This window comes from Rhododendron vialii, chromosome 8a (genome assembly GCF_030253575.1).
Source record: "Rhododendron vialii isolate Sample 1 chromosome 8a, ASM3025357v1".
NCBI lineage: Eukaryota > Viridiplantae > Streptophyta > Magnoliopsida > Ericales > Ericaceae > Rhododendron > Rhododendron vialii.
This window is the reverse complement of record NC_080564.1, coordinates 25132228-25149514: the sequence shown is the minus strand read 5'-3', so window position 1 is coordinate 25149514 and position 17287 is coordinate 25132228. Positions and strand designations below refer to the sequence as shown.

Below are 17287 nucleotides of genomic sequence, written 5' to 3'. Positions count from 1 at the left end.
TTATATACTAATAATACCTTAGACAAATTCTTTTTTTCCCAAAAGTAATTCCCTCCCTCCCCATATCTGCAGAGAATTCCAAAAGGTAGTTGCAGTAGGTTTGAATCACCAGCTGTCGGTTCATCCAACTTCCCTCTGCCTTGACCTCTCTCTCTCTCTCTCAAAAAAAAAAAAAAAAAATTCCAACACTCCAAGCTTTCCATAGCCTTTGCACCCCCTTATATTGCACCTATCCTTCTCATTTGGTTTCAACACCATATTCAGAAAACAGAGGTGAGAGAGTGTGTGTGCTTGTAGAAAATGAAGCTAATGGCGGGGTTATTCGCGATAATTGTGACCGTTTTGGGGGTTTCGATCGAAGGGTACGACTGCAAAGTGGTGCAGTTTATCTTCGGGGACTCGCTCTCGGATGTTGGCAACAACGAACACCTCTCCAGGAGTTTAGCCAAGGCGAGTTTGCCGTGGTATGGTATCGATTTCGGGAATGGATTGCCTAACGGAAGGTATACCAATGGTCGCACCGTTGCTGATATCATAGGTAACTTTGGCTTTTACACGGAATATTATTCAAGATGACGTGAAATTAGTTGAACTATTCTGTACTGAAATCACGCCAACATTTTTCGTTCGTAGCGTTCATCGATCTTAAAGTTTATATGCTAGCTATACGTAACATGTGGAAAACTAACCATTGAGAAATTTCAGGGGATAAAATGGGACTACCACGGCCACCAGCATTTCTAGATCCGTCACTGACTCAAGATATGATATTGGAAAATGGAGTGAATTATGCATCTGGAGGTGGAGGGATATTGAATGAAACTGGTGGTCTCTTTGTAAGTATTTCACGTAGCGTGTATACCATGCTTTTCGCAAAATCGCACTTTCAACCCATCCACTTTTATATTCACAGAAAACCCCTTACGTTATAAATTAAGGGGCAATGTCACCCTTTCGTCCATCCGGTGCTAAAGAGGCTGACCGAAAATTGGCAGCTGGGTCTGTAACACAGGAATTAATTAAAATTAGAAGAGGATCAAAAAAAAATAAAAAATAGAAGGGATCAGAGTGAAACTTTATGCTTTGTTTGGAACATGTGGAAAGGAAGGGAAACAGAGAGAAAGTTTAAATTTTTTCTCCCTTGTTTAGTTTGAGAGAGGAGAGAAGAGAAAATGGCAAAAATAGAGTTCTAGAAATAGTAAAATTTTCTCCTTTCTTTTCTCACATTTTCTTTCTTAATTATTTTTCATTATCTTCCCTCATTGTCCACAAGTAGTATTGCAAGCCTTAGATTGTTTTTTTTTGGGTCGCTCAATAGATGTCCAGCCTACTTCTAAGATGATGGAGAAGGGATACCGTTAATCGGTATATGGGTGTGCAAGCCCGAAGAGTATTATCAACCACACCAAGTATTTGCACTCCTAGCAAGAATTGATCCCTCACCTTCCATGTGAAAGAGGTGGGGAAGTGCTTTAGATGATTTATCACAGTTGAAAGTTGAAAAACTAGGCTAGGCCTAGACGGTTTTCCATGGTTGAAAGTGGACAAATGGAGGGGACCAAAGTCATACTAATATTTCTCGGGGTCTTTAGTGTAACAACATAAATAGCATTTATCTGTGATATGCACACTTAAATATTTGTAGAGGAGGATCCTCTCTAGTCCATGTAAATGCTCTGGACCGTCCTGTTGGCCCACTTCAGTCCACTTTGATGATTGATATTGTTGGCTTTTTAGATCATATCGAGACCATTAACTGCGTCAAAAATCATGTTAATCGAATATCATTTAATATAATTTCGGAGAACATTTATATGGAGGTAAATAGGTTAAAAGGGTTGTGATCCCTTGTTGTAATCCTTTTTTTCTCAATATAAACGTGGGGCTCTGAAACTTTACCAAACGATATCCAATCAATTTGATTTTTGACATTTTTAATGATCTCAACAAGATATAAAAAGTGAACGATTTCAATCATCAAAATCGGCCTGGAGTGTGTAGTGGCCCCAAAAGTCGGCCAACAAGACGGTTCAGCTACATGGACCGGAACCGGATAGGAGCTGCATGTATTCTTAATTTGTAGGGCGCCAGGGTATCTTTTGTCATCATAACGTACGGTTGGTGATCGATCTCTTGTTTAATTAATTTGCTTGCAGATCCAAAGGCTTTGCATGTACAAGCAGATAGAGTTGTTTCAAGGAACACGGGATCTGATAGTAGCAAAAGTAGGGCAAACAGAAGCTGACAAGTTTTTCCAAGAAGCCAAATATGTGGTGGCTTTAGGAAGCAATGACTTCATCAACAACTACTTGATGCCTGTTTACAGCGATTCTTGGACTTACAATGATCAGACCTACATGACCTACCTAATGGAAACTCTCCAAGACCAGCTTACGGTACTAGATCTACTAAAACTACTCATCTACTCCAATATTTATTTTGGTGCTACACTCGTTTGCATTTTGTGTCGGTTTTCTTCGTTTTCATTTCCCATTCTAGATTTTCTTGATTAATTTCAAGAAACAAAGCGAACTGTTCGAAAACGCGCGCATACAGTACTGTTCCTATTCGTTTGGAGAACTGTTTTCAAAAAATTGTTAATCATGTTTTGGTGTTTCCTGATATGCTCAACATTTTCGAAATTGAAGAGAACTGTTTTCTGAAAGAATTTCACAATCAAGTTTCTTCTATTTACTAGTAAAAGAATGAAGGAAAAAGCTACAATTCTAGAAACAATATCGAATACTTACATTAGTATCTAAAAATGTTTCTATCTACTGTAACTAAGACAATGGTATTTGTTTGGAGAATGGGATTCCGTAGCTCCCCAAAATGTTCAGAGAGTCTTGTTCAGTGTATTTTTGGGTTCTTTTCGGACCTTTTTTTCCCGCTAATCTTAATCGTGCCCTCAGTTTTTAAAAATCATGTAGAGCATTTTCATGCCAAAAATAATGATAATTGTTCAGCCCGTTTATGGGCCTTCTCGAACGAGCAAATCACGTTCATTAGAGATCCACATATTGTTAAATCTGTTGTATTAATTATATATTTATCTAACGATGTCCGATCTTGCTTTCTTTGTACTAGATATTGCACGGGTTAGGGGCGCGGGATCTAATGGTGTTTGGACTGGGACCAATGGGTTGTATTCCACTCCAAAGGGTGCTAAGTACATCAGGGGCGTGCCAGCAAAAAACAAACAACTTGGCTCTGAGCTTCAACAAAGCCACAAGCAAGCTTGTGAGTGAATTGTCAACCAAGCTTCCCAATGCTAGCTACAAATTTGGAGATGCTTACGATGTTGTCAATGATGTCATCACCAATCCTCAAAAATATGGTAAGACGAATCAAATACTCCTATTAATTACCAAGACTCCCTCCCTCCCTCCCTCTCTTTCTCTCCATTTCTTCCACAATTTGATGAGTGATCGAACTCACGCACATATTAACCGATTGCAGGATTCAGCAATTCAGACTCGCCATGTTGCTCATTCGGGAGAATCAGACCGGCTCTAACATGTGTCCCTGCATCAACTTTGTGCAAAGACAGAAGCAAGTATGTGTTCTGGGATGAGTACCACCCGTCCGACAGTGCTAACGAGTTAATAGCTAATGAAATGATTAAGAATCTTGGATGGACCACCGTTGCCAATAATGGTACGAATGGCCCTTCCCCTGCTCCAGCAGCCATTGCTCCATCCCCACAGGGCTAATATGAGTTTTTCTTGTTTCCCTTTCTTTCTTTCTTGTGCATGCATGGTTGAATGTGAAGGATCTAGTTTCTAATTTTGTTTGTAATCTTTGATTCCAAATGTCATACAGTAGTATATAATAAGAGTTGAGTTGAGTTGAGTTGAGATGTGTTTATCGAATTAACCAATATTGAGTTTTACTACTTTGTTCAAATATCTACAAAATTAATGTTTCTTTTATAATTTAATGCCAGGAATATTTAAATGTTTCTTTAATTATTTCAGTCGTCTGATATTTTCAACCGTACGTATATAGTGGTGATGTTTTCATTCTAAGGCCAAAAGCCATAGAAACCACTATATGTGGTTTTGTAAAGGAAGTTAAGTGATCGATAGTGGTAACATAGTGGTTGCCTACCATTAAATCCACTTTCTCCGCTGATAAAACATAAAAACTAGTTGCTCAAGATATTTGCACCCAGGAGGTTCCACTGCCTTGTGCAGTTGGTAACCTCCCCTCCCCTCCCCTCCTTCCAGGAGGTGGAGGTTCGAGCCCCTTTGGGGCGGTTGGGGTCCGGAGTTATAGAAAGCTGCTGAACTCTTCTTGTGCTAACCTAACTCATCCCGCTAACTATACCGTGTGACAAAAAAAAGAGAAGATATTTGCACCCAAGGGCGACTGCAGAATTGTAGTTGAGCAGTGACAAAAATAAATTAAAATAAATTTGTACTCTAAATACCATTCCTATATAAATTGTACTCCTTCCGTCCCTAAATAAATGTCCGACGTGCAAAACTAGGCTTTACAAAATATGCATATTTTTTATTAAAAAATTTAATTTTTTTTCCACAATCTAATAGAACTCATTGCTATCTATTGATTTGTGAAAAAATAATAATTTTTTTAACGAAATAAATGCATCTTTTTGAAGGCCTAATTTTGCGCGCCGGACACTTATTTAGGGACGGAGGGAGTAACATATTTTTTATAATGCATGGTGTGTTGGGTTAGCTTGTGTGCACTTTAGACTAATCCCTACAAAGCACAAATCATCCCACAGCTGTTTCACGCAATATACCATTTTGTTTCGGTTGAAAGCATACCGAGCCTTGTGTACTTTATTTTATTGAGCTATATGATCCAACGCTCAGAAATTTGTATGAATTTTCATTCACTTTGGGCTTCTACGAATGATCCAGTGCATACAATATTAAAAAACAGTCAATATATGCATAAACGTACGTATAAAACTTTAGTGCAATTTTCAAACCCGGAAATTTGCTTGAAACCCCTCGATTGCCTATAGAGCCGCCCCTGTTTGCAGTGGAATTCAATTGGTTTACCTAACATGTGTATTGTGTAGTTTAAGATTTAAAGGGGGAAAAAAAAAACCCAGAGTGACGAAGCTATACAATTTACGAGCATAAAGATAATAGTGGTTCTATTTAAACCCAATAATAATTTTCTCCAGCCCCAATTTGTCTCTGACACCCATGTAAAAAATGTAAGTTGAACTCTAAAATGCCCTCCTCTTTAACAAGTCCTAAAGTCAAGTTTTTCTCGGTCACCAACCAAACCAGAGCCATAGACTGCCTTTCCAAGATTAGTTGGGACCCCGCAAGTAGTTGGTGGAAATGATTTTCCAGAATTAATCGAAGTGCGCCAAAGTTGACCTGGATACCTGAGTTATTTAAAAAAAAAAAACCCGTCTTCCCACACCCCTATCACCGTATCCTCCATCTCAACCTCTACGTAATGAATTTTCTATGAAAAAAAACACAATCGAATCCATTCCAATTACTTGCAAAGATAATTGGAGGAACAATATACAGAGGAACAAAACACAATTCTTATGCTGCATGTATGGGTCTATTTCAGTTTGAAGCTATCTGTAATATATTCTCCCAAGTTTACAAAGGAACACTGTGACAAAGGTTTTTCACCCCTTTGATAACTGGTAAATTTAGAAAACATATATATGCAAGATTTTTGAGCATAGGTTGTCAAGCATTGATTCAGTGTATTGCATTATTTGGCATCAATTCATACGAGCAAAGGGGAAGAACTAAGATGTCATCGGCAAAGTTGGCCTTGAATGAGATGTCATGTCACAATCGGGATAGAAATAGTCGGGCCGACAACTAAAGGTGGTGTTATATTGTGGGTGTTGTTGGGAAAGTAATAGTATTAGGAGTTAGGGTAGCTAGGTTGAAGACGAGGGCATTTTAGAATTTGTTTAAAATATTTAGATTGGTGTAGAAGAAGAATAGGGCTAGAGAGAAGTTTGTTGATCGATCAAGTTCAAATAGAATCAATATAAACATCAGTAATGTAACCACATATTTTGTTCAAAATTTTATGAAATTCACTCCACTTGCCTTCTCCCACTTCCCAATCTCTGCCACCTTGGATTTATTGGTTAATAGAATAGGTCAGTTTTGTTGACATGAACCACCAGAAATCCTGATCACCTGTCTCTGCCATTAATTCCCCATTCTCTATCACCTTGAAGTTTGCTATTTTTAGTTAAAAGAAAATCGGCTTGCACATCAAATGTGCACAACAATCGTGCACAGATTGAGGTGTGAGACTTACTCTGGCAAATCCCACAGAAACAATTTGAGTTGTTCATTAATTAGATGTAAAATATTTTTTTCGAAGCCAACTTCTTGACCAATAAAATCCCATTGAGTCATAGAGGCAACATCGGATAGGAGGGGCCGGATAGAAAAATCTAACCAGATTAACGACGTGATTGGCCATTAAGATGCAACTTTTGCTACGTAGAGTAGCCCATCAACATACTATTAAAATCTAATATAGGCTTAAAAAAAGAACATGGGAGGAGGTTAAAATCTGGATTCAATCACATGCGCCTCCTAGGCTAGTGCCTAGCTAGCTCCATCCTTTTGTTTTGGTTTAATTTTCTGTGTTTATGCTTTCACAATATTTATAATTCGCATGTTTTTCTTGCTTTTGAGTTGGCTGCCTTTGCATGTTTTTCTTTTATGTTTGTACCTATCCTTGGGGGTTGTCCCTTGGGCTGTTTAAGTCTTTTTAGGGGGCATGTCCCTGGCCTTTTTCTTTTTTCTCTGCTATTTCTTTTGGGTTCATCTGTGTCCAAGTTTGGTTAGACTTCCCTTACGGTATTGGCAGCCTTGTTCATGTGTAGTTGTGTGTTGCATTTTGCTAGTTGCTTGCGCCTTCTCTTCTGCTGCTACTTCACCAACTATAGTTGTGCCTTACAGTGGCCACTCATTGGTCATGTACATCTGGACTGCTACCAATCCAAATTTCAGTCATGTGGCATGGTGCTATGTCCCTTTTGTAGACGCTTCGAATGCTACGGAAACAAATGGAGTCCTTAAAACTTTCTGTTTCAATTTCATGGCTATGTAATAGACTCAAACTCATATCTCTCGGTACTAATGTTCTGTTGTTTCCGTTCTCTCTTTTTTAGATGGAATGGAAACAAATGGTACCATTTACTTTTGCATCTTGTAGCCAATTGGCTTACGAGTCATTTTTCTTTATTTTTCTTTTGTTTCCTCCTGAGGTATGCCCCTTGTAGGCTATATATTCGGTTATCCCCTTTTTATTTCAAGCTGATTTACCCAAAAAAAAAAATTATAATTCGTGATGTATGCTAATATAAATATCCCCTGAGTTTCTTATTCCCTCCATATCTGGCTTACAAACACCGAATATGAAGAGGGGAAATTGCTTATGAGGCCGGATTTCTTATCCCATTCCCATTGACCCCTCACAAACATATGGGCAAATTAATAGAACAGGGTAACATGAGACAGAAATCCGGATTCAATCATATCAAGAAAAGAAATTTTTTATTCACTTCATACAAGGTACAAACCCCATCCATCTCTCTCTCTCTCTCTCTCTCTCTCTCTCTCTCTATGTCCAAAAAATGGACTATTCTACAAGACACCAGTTATAGACCTAATTATAAAATGGAAATTGATTTTCGCGCTTCACTTTTAACGTGAAGTTACTCTCCACTTTTAACGTGAAGTTACTAGTAACTTCATAAACAAAGTGGAGCGCCATCAATAAAAAGTGAAGCACGAATATTAAAATTCTTATAAAATATAGAACGTTCAACAATCAACACAACCTCTCCCTAGTTTGGGGGAAGGAGTGTGCCGGTTATTCGGCCCTGAACCGGGATAATCATTCAGCTCAACATCCACCCTCCTGATTTCAATCCTCTCTTCCTCCATTTTTCCCTCTGTTTTTACCTGAGTATTAAACAAATAAAATTAAATGGACTAGTTAGTAGTGAAAACTTAATAGCTAACCTTGAACTAGAACATGACAATGCCTAGTTTATTTATTCAAATTCGTTTTTGTCTTTGGTGAATTTTTTTCATCCTTGCATCAATTTTTGTTATGATATTTATTTATCTCGATGAAAGAAATTTAGATCGTAAACGAGTATAACCGAATGTTAATAAACAAGACGAAATAATCCACAACAGCCATATTTTCTGGCTATTGATCACTATTGTTGTTTCCTAAAAAAAATTCAAGAGTTACTTACAATTTTTCATTTTCCTGATCTCTCTCGTTGAGTATAAATAATCATTTTTTGTGCCACAAAGCTTACAAAATTTCACATCATAGATAAATAAGCAAAATAAAATTAGTTGGGCCAAACCCTAAGTTATAATCAAGGATTACCAAGTGGGTATTCTCTGAAATCCCATACTCCAATTTAGATCCAAGCATTAGACTTCTGGTTCCTGCACATTCAAATCAAGACCCCATCATGATGATGATGATGATGATGATGATGATGAGAGAGAGAGAGAGAGAGAGAGAGAGAGAGAGAGAGAGAGAGAGAGAGAGAGAGAGAGAGAGAGAGAGAGAGAGAGTTCATATGTAAAGATCGATTTAGTACTTGTTACTGGGCCAGCATTCAAGGAGAGGAGGTGAGAAGAAAGACACAACAGAACAATGAACAGATGAAGAAAAGTGATCAGTTTCTTCATTGTTATATCTATATATCTTGCTATTGCTATTGCTACGTACTAGTAGATGAGGAGGAGTATCTATCTTGAATTTGTTTGTCTAAATAAAACTGGAGAGTGCTCCATTTATATATACATACATTCACAAATGTGGACACACAATTGGGTAAGGTTGCTCAGTGATGCAATCACATCATTTAAAGTCAAAATAGGCTTTAAATAGCAACATGCAAAAGCTACAAAAGTAAATTAACCAAAACAAAAATTAATTTGTTCGATGATGTGTGAACCAACCGCAAGATGTGGGTTTGTTGTAATTGGCACTGTGAACCATGGAGATGAATTCACGGGTACTGGAAAGGTACAGATTTGGGTTTTAGTGGAAGTTATGATCACAACACCCAACTAACTTCTAAAGTCAATGGATACGTTCCTCTCATGTACCACGAGTTTTATTACTACTCCTATAATATATGGTTTTACCTTCTTCTTTTTTCTCATTCGTTAAATTTAATCTACTCTATTCTAAGGGATTTGAGAAGAGGGATGAGTGTTTACGGAAATCAAATTATGCCCATGTCCAAGGACTTAATGTGATTACTCATTAATTATTGATATATGATTTTTTTTTTCCAAAAAACGTACGTCTTCAAAAAACAAACTGTAAAAACTCCGACCATCCATTTTTTCCCCAAAAAATCGATTCAATAAGGTATTTGCAATTTTCATGTTATGTTCAAAATCATGTCAACGGAAAATCCAACAAAGCTTCTCTCTGTTTGCTCAAAAAACGTAACGTACCCTGCGGCCAGGAATGTCAAGTGTGAGTGATGCGGGCATGCCAGGACCGTGCGTGGTCCAAATGGATTAGGGAGTCGTAGTACCATGATCTGACTTCCTGCAAGCGATTGTTTCACAACCTTTTGGGAAAAGCTGTGAGAAAAAGAAAGAACAATGACTTGGTAATATCGGAATTACAAGTTTTTCGTGAAAAGAAAAGTGCTGCAAGGGTAAATGCTGAGAAGCTGTAAAAACTGGTATTGAAATGATGAGGCGAGAGCCTTGAGCCTGCCTTGTTTTCCACTATTTGTAGTAGTAAAGACCTTGAAAAATAGCAGATAAGGCCCTAAAAGTACTTCACATGTCCTCTGCAAAAAACTGCTCCCAACTTATTCAAAAAAACTAAAAATATACACCACCGTTGATATTGGTGGTAACTTCCTTGATTGATGCCATGTGGCCCTTTGAAGCGGTCAAAAAGTGACATAACTTCTATTTTCAGGGTCTTCTCCCACTTTCAGGCATGCACAAACCATTTCTGCTATAAACATGGCTCACTCACGCTCCATGTAGCAATAACTTCCTCGTTACCGTCATAGTGGAGAACTATTCCCTGAATATGCCTTGAAAAGTGTGAACTATCCCTTAAATTTAGGCTCTGAGAATGCGACACGAATTCCATGTCTCCAAACCATTTTCTTTGAGCTCAAATTGATTGTAGGTGTTGATTGAAAATCGAAATCCCCTGATCGTTGCCACGTGACCCTTTGAATTGGTCAAAAACTAGCAAAACTCCTATTTTTCAGGTATTATTCCCTGATTTTGCTTATCCCACTGACCATATATATTCAACTGAAACGTGATTCATTGAGTGTCGCGTGGCATTCATGACTGATCCTCATGTATTTAGCCTTTTTAATGCTTAAAATCCAGGGGAATGAAGGAATATTCCTTAAGAATCTGCCTATGAATGCAATTAGACTCTGAAAAATCTCAACTATCCTGGAAAGTAGGAGTTTGTTGCTGAATATTAGGGTAAGACAAATCTAGTGTACCCTTTTCATTTTGGAATTGGTTCTTTAACCGTTGATCTTTTTACACTTGGACTTGATCGACTTTGACTTTTTCATTGACCAACCAAGCGGATCCACTTGATTTTGACTCTTTGTTGACCATGAGTTTGAGTCCACTTGCCATGTGGCACTCAATCATTAGCTATTTCCAAAAGTGTCAAAAATGGATGTAAACACTCTAAACCCATCAGAGGAAATGGTCCTATATATTCGACGCATTTACGCACAGTACAATATATATATTGATCCGCACGTATACTATTCAATCAATTAATCTGATTGTAAGGGATAGTGTGTATATATACTTGGATTGGATGTTCCTATTCAGCGCATTTGCGGGTCTTTATTGGGGGGCCCTACTTTTAGTAATCACAAATGTTCAATTTCTGATCGACACGGTAGGCAATTGCCAAAAATCACGTACGTTGATGGACCAGACAGTAGCTAGAGTCAAGATGAGAATAAAAGATAGAACGGACAAAATAGTAGTACTATTTTGATCATTAAAGATAGATAGACAGAGGAATATTTAAAGTAGGAGGAGGAAACTGTGCAAGTGGAAGGTGACAAGAGAATGATAGCGTGGCGTATAGTGGCCAATTAACTGGCACTTGGTCTTGCACTCATCAGAATGACGATGGAATCTCGTGGATCGATCAATGGTTACGTTGAATTCTTCACAACCATGGAAATTCGAAATTTATACTTGTGATCAAGTGTGTGTTTTTAGAAATTCGAAATTTATTATACAACACTGAGCTTCATGAAGGGATGGAGCTAAGATTTTAGCCAAAAAAAAGTCGATGTGTTTAATTCTCAATATTAAAATAAATACATACGACGTACCTAGCTCCGACATGAAATATTTATGAACGCGGTGATTTTATTTCATAGTAACACCATGTTTTTTATCATCAAATTTGTGACAAAGGCTAACATTGTCAACTGACATTAACCTTTGGGCCAGCCAACCCACATGGGTTATGTGATTGGGTTGGTTAGAGGATGAAATGAACTCCTCATCTCTATCTATTAGGAGAGTTTCAAGTATGATAGATTATCTTTACGTACTAGAAAACTTCAAACTCTAAGACTTCATTATCTATAAATAAAGTCCCGTAGATATTTGAGATACACACAAAAAGAAGCAATTAGACTTCTATCTCTCTTCTCCCCGAAAGATCATAATCTTTTGTCAAATGTTTTCTCTCAAGGGTTTCCATCAAGAACCCTAGGATTTGTGGTGTGGATATTAAGAATAGACTACTCTAGTAGTCTTTTATACTCGGCAATATTAGAAGACGGTGTTCGTGTTCGAATTGTTGTTTGTATTCGCGGTTTGTGCCTGTAGTACGTAAAGTGGGTCTTGGTTCATTGATGTTGGAAAACTCAAAGTATTCCATTGCGCTTCATTATATAACTCTTATGTGATTTACATGCTTTCTTTAGAGATTTAACAAGAAGAATTTTGATCGAGTGATAGGATATATGTACGTACAACCTATCTCTCATCAGAATGTCATCGAAGTGGAATTGCCACATTACCTAGATTAATTAAAGGTGATGGTGAATAAAATTGCTCTCGTGATGATAATTGTGTTATTCATTTACACGATTAAACACTAAGACAAAATATTATACGGAATAAAAGATGAAAAAAGCCGTTAGGACTTTTTCTTGATTTGCTAAAGAGAATAACTATTTTCTTGATTTGCTAAAGAGAATAACTATTTTCTTGATTTGCTAAAGAGAATAACTATTCACGGAGGAGCCGCGAATAAGTTATTCACGGAGGCGCGCAATTCCACTTGTTCGTCTCGGCAATTAATGGTTGAGATATATTTTTAAACTTTGATTGATAATAAATATCTCTGATCGGTAATAGTTTGTTTTTTATCCGAATTGTCCAAAAAACTTTTAAACACACGAGATTGAGCTTCGTAAAACTTATTGATAGCTTCTCCGTGAATAAATTATTCTCTTTGCTAAATGTAAGATACCATAGCATGTCCGAGCTAGCCTTCTCCCAGGAAAGCAGGCGCCGCATCACCCCATTTAATAGTTAATTTCTTCATTCAAATTAATAAGTGCTTGATTTATGCATGCCACCCGCCGTGATTATATTAGCTTAGCTGTCTGACTTTCATAGATGATCACCAAAATTTAAGCCCTTTGATTCTTTGTAGCTCAGGTGTTCGGCTACCTTTGACGCACCTCGACTAATTATGAGACCTAATTCCACCGTTCTTTTGTGGAGTGCCAAATTAAAACTAGAGAAAAGCTCCGTATAGACTAGCCTCAAAAGAGTTGATAAAACCTGAGCAGTTTCAAACTTAAGACCTAGAAATGAACAAATCCCTAAGTCTCAAGTCTTGACCACTAAACTAATTCCTTGAGGTTTTTAAGCCCTTTAATTTTCAGGCCATGAAGCCCCTTGGTTTGTCATTGTAGGCCATGCATTACATTCTGAAACCGACAAGGTTACAAAGATTAGAGTTGAAAGTTGAAACCATTAAGTTTGAACGCATAAAACCATCAACTTTCTGCAAAGAAATTTTAGTTGAAGCAAGCAAATCCCATATGGAATGCTCTTTTGGTTCACATATGGTCCAGAAAGAAAATTATACAAGTGGAATAGAACAATGAAACCTCGTTTTTGAAGATAAATAATCAACTCTCACTATTTTGTTTTCCCTCAACGAAAGTTAGCTTTGTTAATTATAATTAATGAAGTTTGAAGCTTTAATGCAGATTTTCACGAAGGGTGTGGGCAGTAATTCCAAAGTTGTGGAACATTTCTGGGTAAGCGCTAGTTCGATCATTCATTGGCTTTATTGATTGGTGGTTCGATAATAATTTCTCTAACTTTGAGAAATTGATTTGGGAAGCTTGCCCTGGTTCATTCTTTTGCTTCATTATATATGGCGTTTTGGAGAAACTATAGTTTCTTTTTTTTGACAAAAGTAAGAAGATTATATTGATAAACGCCCAGCGGCACTTACAAAACGGAGATCATTACAAAAAACTTGGACAAAGCCAAACTAATCGTCTAGCAAATAGAAAACAAGTAAATCACAAGGCAATCGATATCTTTTCATCCTAACCCAGACATGGCATGAAGCAATAGCGACACTTTTAAACTGCCTAACAACTAATTAGGAGTCTTAAATGAGAAAAAGTGCAAAGTTAAGGACAAAAGATACCAAATACCCAGACGATCAGATGCACTCTAGCCAAGTATGAACGCACCAATGAATTTCCAGGAACTATAAATCTGCCAAGCCGCCACGGGTTGTCTCGCCAAAGACATTATGTAGGGATAGAACGCTGAAATATAGATATCGTTGTGAAACAACCTTGATTGAGAGAACTTGATCTGTAAACAAAATTCGTCCGCAGACGAAACTAATAACTCTCGTTGAACGAGAGACAAAACTTTCACAGATCAGATGACAAGTCGTAGATCTGGAGAGACTGAATGAAAAAAAAACAAAAACAAATAAATGGAGTCGGTAGTACCATGGCCTCCCCTTCCCGCCGCTGCACACGGGTATGGAACCCACGAAGGGGAGGGGAAGGGAGAAGATCGAGAAGATGTGGTGGCTAGGGTTGAGAGAGAGGAAGAGAGAGATAGGGTTGAGAGCAAATTTTTTTGGTTGAGCCGAATCTGAGTTAATGGAGAAGATATTCAATGCGAGAAACTATAGTTAATCTATAAAAAAAGAGAGGTATTTTTGTTCACAGTCCAAGTTACAAGAAAGTGAACATTATCCACTTTGCATGAAGTCACCATGGGTCACACGTCATTTTGTCAAAATTGTTTTTTTTGCAAAATTAAATTTTCGATCCTTTCCTGCAAGAAAACCCAAGTCACTATCAAAACTTATTAAGTGCTTGATATAACGATACTTCTCTTCTTTGCAAATTGTAGTCAAGAATTGAGACCAATTACAATTGAATTATTTGGTCCAGTATTCAATGATTTATAATTGAGCTAATTTCTTACAGCGAATATTAAAATATTAGGTTTTAAAAAGTCAATCGCTCTTATCATGCATAATTTCATATGCGGATGAACAAAATAATACACTGTAAAAATTCAAAACCCTATGTATGTGACCACCGTAATTTTGGCCATAATTTTTTTGATTAAAATTACTCCTAAAATTATTAATTTATTTAGTTAGGTGTAATTGACTTTGTAACTAAACCCCTTAATTAGAAATCCTAATCTCAAAATCCTAACTAAACTAGTAAACTACCCTAACCAATTTTACTACCACACTCCACCCATGCATCAATTCTCTTACACCACCACACCCCTAGCTCCCTCATCTCTCTTACACACACCCCATCACTTCCAATTACTCCACCCAATCCTATCTATCTAAATTCCAACCCCCCGAGAATGAGACCTCTTTAATTTTAAGGCGGTTTTTTTATGAACTTAACTTAAATCTGAGAATTTTGTACTTCTTTGAATTTTTTTGCATTTGTTAATTTTACGCCAAACTTTTGTAGGTTATTGATTCGTCTCGACGAGAGGAATCGGAAAAGTAAATTTTTTTTACTTTTACCCAAATATTTTGAGAAATAACCACTTTCTAGCAAAAAAAAGTCATTTTTTTCTCTAAAAATAGTTATTTCTCAAAATACTCGGGTAAAAGTAAAAAAAAAAAAAAATTACTTTTCCGATTCCTCTCGTCAAGACGAATCAATAACCCACAAAAGTTCGGCGCAAAATTAACAAATGCAAAAAAAAATTCAAATAAAGATAAAATTTTCATATTTAAGTTAAGTTGATAAAAATGTTTCAATTTTTTTCCGAGAGAGGGAGAGTGAGTGAAGGTGCTGGAAAGGAAGAAAGAGGGAGAAGAAATCTGGGCAAAGAAAAAGAAGAAGGAAAAGAAAAGAAGAGGAAGAAGACCACCGGAGTTCTCGTGGTGCAGGGTCTTGTTTTAATGATCTAAATCGATCGTTCACTGTGTAAAATTCGTTGAGAACACAAGTCTTGTAAATATTTATGCTCATCGGATATTATTTAATGTCTTTTCGAAATACATTTCTACTGAGAAAAATAAACAATTGACAATGGATCAAATCCACTTTAATCTGTTTTTCTCAAGCAAAACTAGATTCCGAGAAGATAACGATCGATATCTTGATGAATTTGATTTTTTAGTTCTGCAAAAGTCAATAAATTGGACCATCCAAACGAACCATGCACAAGCCCGGAAAACAGGCGAGTTGCACGCTACAGTAGAGTTGGGTTTCACGAAAAGGCACGGAGAGGTTTTTCAGTCGCTTAGCAGCTCATTGGCCATTGTGTGTTGGAGATGTCCAATATTGTCAATCCCAAGGCGCTTTGGATTTTCTTCCAAAGGACGTGGATCATCTCTGATATTCCTCGAACAAAGCAGAGCGTCGACTCTATCTTATTGGGAGCCTGAAGCAAAATATAAATTGAGGCGCCTTATAAATTTTTTCCTCCAAAATAATAAAATCTTAATCAATCTAGAGAAAGGTACAAATAAAAAACTTCAAAATTATTACTTATAATTTGTGAAATACACTTTGATTCCCTTCCATCTAGGTTGATAATCTGATCCTTTTTTTTCCCCTCACGAGATCCTCAACCCTTGGCATAATACAAGACATCAATCAAACAATTTGTTTCCAATTTCATAGTATACCTGAAAATATAAAGTTGTTGCCGAGCCAAAAAGAAAAGAAAAGAAAACATAAAGTCGTTTCTTGAGAATTAAAATAAGAATTGCACATAAATTTATATATGGTGTGCTGTTGTTGTTAACACAATATCATAGTTTATGAGCCAAAATGGAGAGAAAAAATGTTAACAACTTTGACAAATCATTGGAGATGCTGCTCTCCAACCAGCTCTCTCCATTTCTCTATTTTGGAGACTCAAAATATTGCATTTTCTGGAAAGAGTATGTACAGAGAATATAATTATTCATACATTTTTATCTCCATTTTTTAAATACATGCACCTTCATTAATTCCTTTTCAAAATACAATTTTCCCTCCAAAAGTTTAATTAAAGTAACTTAATGTATTTGTAAAAAAATATCGAACATTATTCACATTTTAAAGATATTATCAATATCTATGTTGTATACATAGAACTTGTATATAATGCAAACTATGCATTTTAATAAATGAAGATGGATCTCCATTTTTTGGAGAATCAAAAGAGGGTCTCTATTTTGGAGACCCCAAATGAAGGTGGGTTGGAGTGGCTTGATTCTCCAATGTAAAGTTTTGGTTCTCTAAACTGGAGATATGGAGATAGGTTGGAGGAGGAGATTATGTACACATACGGAGTATGAAAAAATTATGGAGGATGTGCTTCAATACACTATTCATATTAACTAATCATATTTTATTCATCAAATGTTTATGCATATTTATGTTTCATATAATTAGCATTATTCAAAAGATATATACAATACATATAATATTAGACCAAAAATCAATATGTCGAATAAAATTTTAGAAAATTTAAATTTGAAATTAGGAGGGAAAGTGTGGAATGGTAGAGATATGGAGTGTTACGTTGGAGTTGGGTCAAATAAAGTAATGCTCCAAAGTCAAATTTTAAATAAACTATATATAATGTTGATCCTCTCAAATTAAAATATAGAGATAAAAATGAAGTATTCGATTGGAGATGCTGCTATTAGATAGTGAAAAATTATGAGAATTTAATTGGGGAGCGTTTTCTTACTGAGA

The 17287-nt window shown here is 36.6% G+C and overlaps 2 protein-coding genes across 2 annotated transcripts; one reads left to right on the top strand and one right to left on the bottom strand.

The window, feature by feature from the left end:
• The first annotated feature begins 232 nt into the window (after positions 1-232).
• LOC131336290 (GDSL esterase/lipase At1g74460) lies at positions 233-3852 on the top strand. The gene is made up of 5 exons (XM_058372075.1): positions 233-538; positions 706-836; positions 2157-2396; positions 3088-3337; positions 3460-3852. Exons 1-5 carry the CDS (start codon positions 301-303, stop codon positions 3711-3713), a joined length of 1113 nt encoding a protein of 370 aa, XP_058228058.1. The 5' UTR covers positions 233-300; the 3' UTR covers positions 3714-3852.
• A 3669-nt stretch (positions 3853-7521) lies between these two features.
• Positions 7522-8868, bottom strand: LOC131336289 (uncharacterized). Its single transcript, XM_058372074.1, has 3 exons — positions 8612-8868; positions 8392-8453; positions 7522-7949 (listed from the first exon to the last, which is right to left on the bottom strand). The coding sequence occupies exons 1-3, from the start codon at positions 8700-8702 to the stop codon at positions 7809-7811; spliced, it is 294 nt and encodes a 97-aa protein (XP_058228057.1). The 5' UTR covers positions 8703-8868; the 3' UTR covers positions 7522-7808.
• Positions 8869-17287: the final 8419 nt, after the last annotated feature.

Coding starts and splice junctions, on each gene's coding strand:
- LOC131336290 (XM_058372075.1), top strand. CDS start 301: ATGAAGCTAATGGCGGGGTTATTCGCGATAATTGTGACCGTTTTGGGG. Junction 539..705: donor CACCGTTGCTGATATCATAG/GTAACTTTGGCT, acceptor GAGAAATTTCAG/GGGATAAAATGGGACTACCA. Junction 837..2,156: donor ATGAAACTGGTGGTCTCTTT/GTAAGTATTTCA, acceptor ATTTGCTTGCAG/ATCCAAAGGCTTTGCATGTA.
- LOC131336289 (XM_058372074.1), bottom strand. CDS start 8,702: ATGAAGAAACTGATCACTTTTCTTCATCTGTTCATTGTTCTGTTGTGT. Junction 8,454..8,611: donor GAATGCTGGCCCAGTAACAA/GTACTAAATCGA, acceptor TTGAATGTGCAG/GAACCAGAAGTCTAATGCTT. Junction 7,950..8,391: donor TTTCAGAGAATACCCACTTG/GTAATCCTTGAT, acceptor TTTAATACTCAG/GTAAAAACAGAGGGAAAAAT.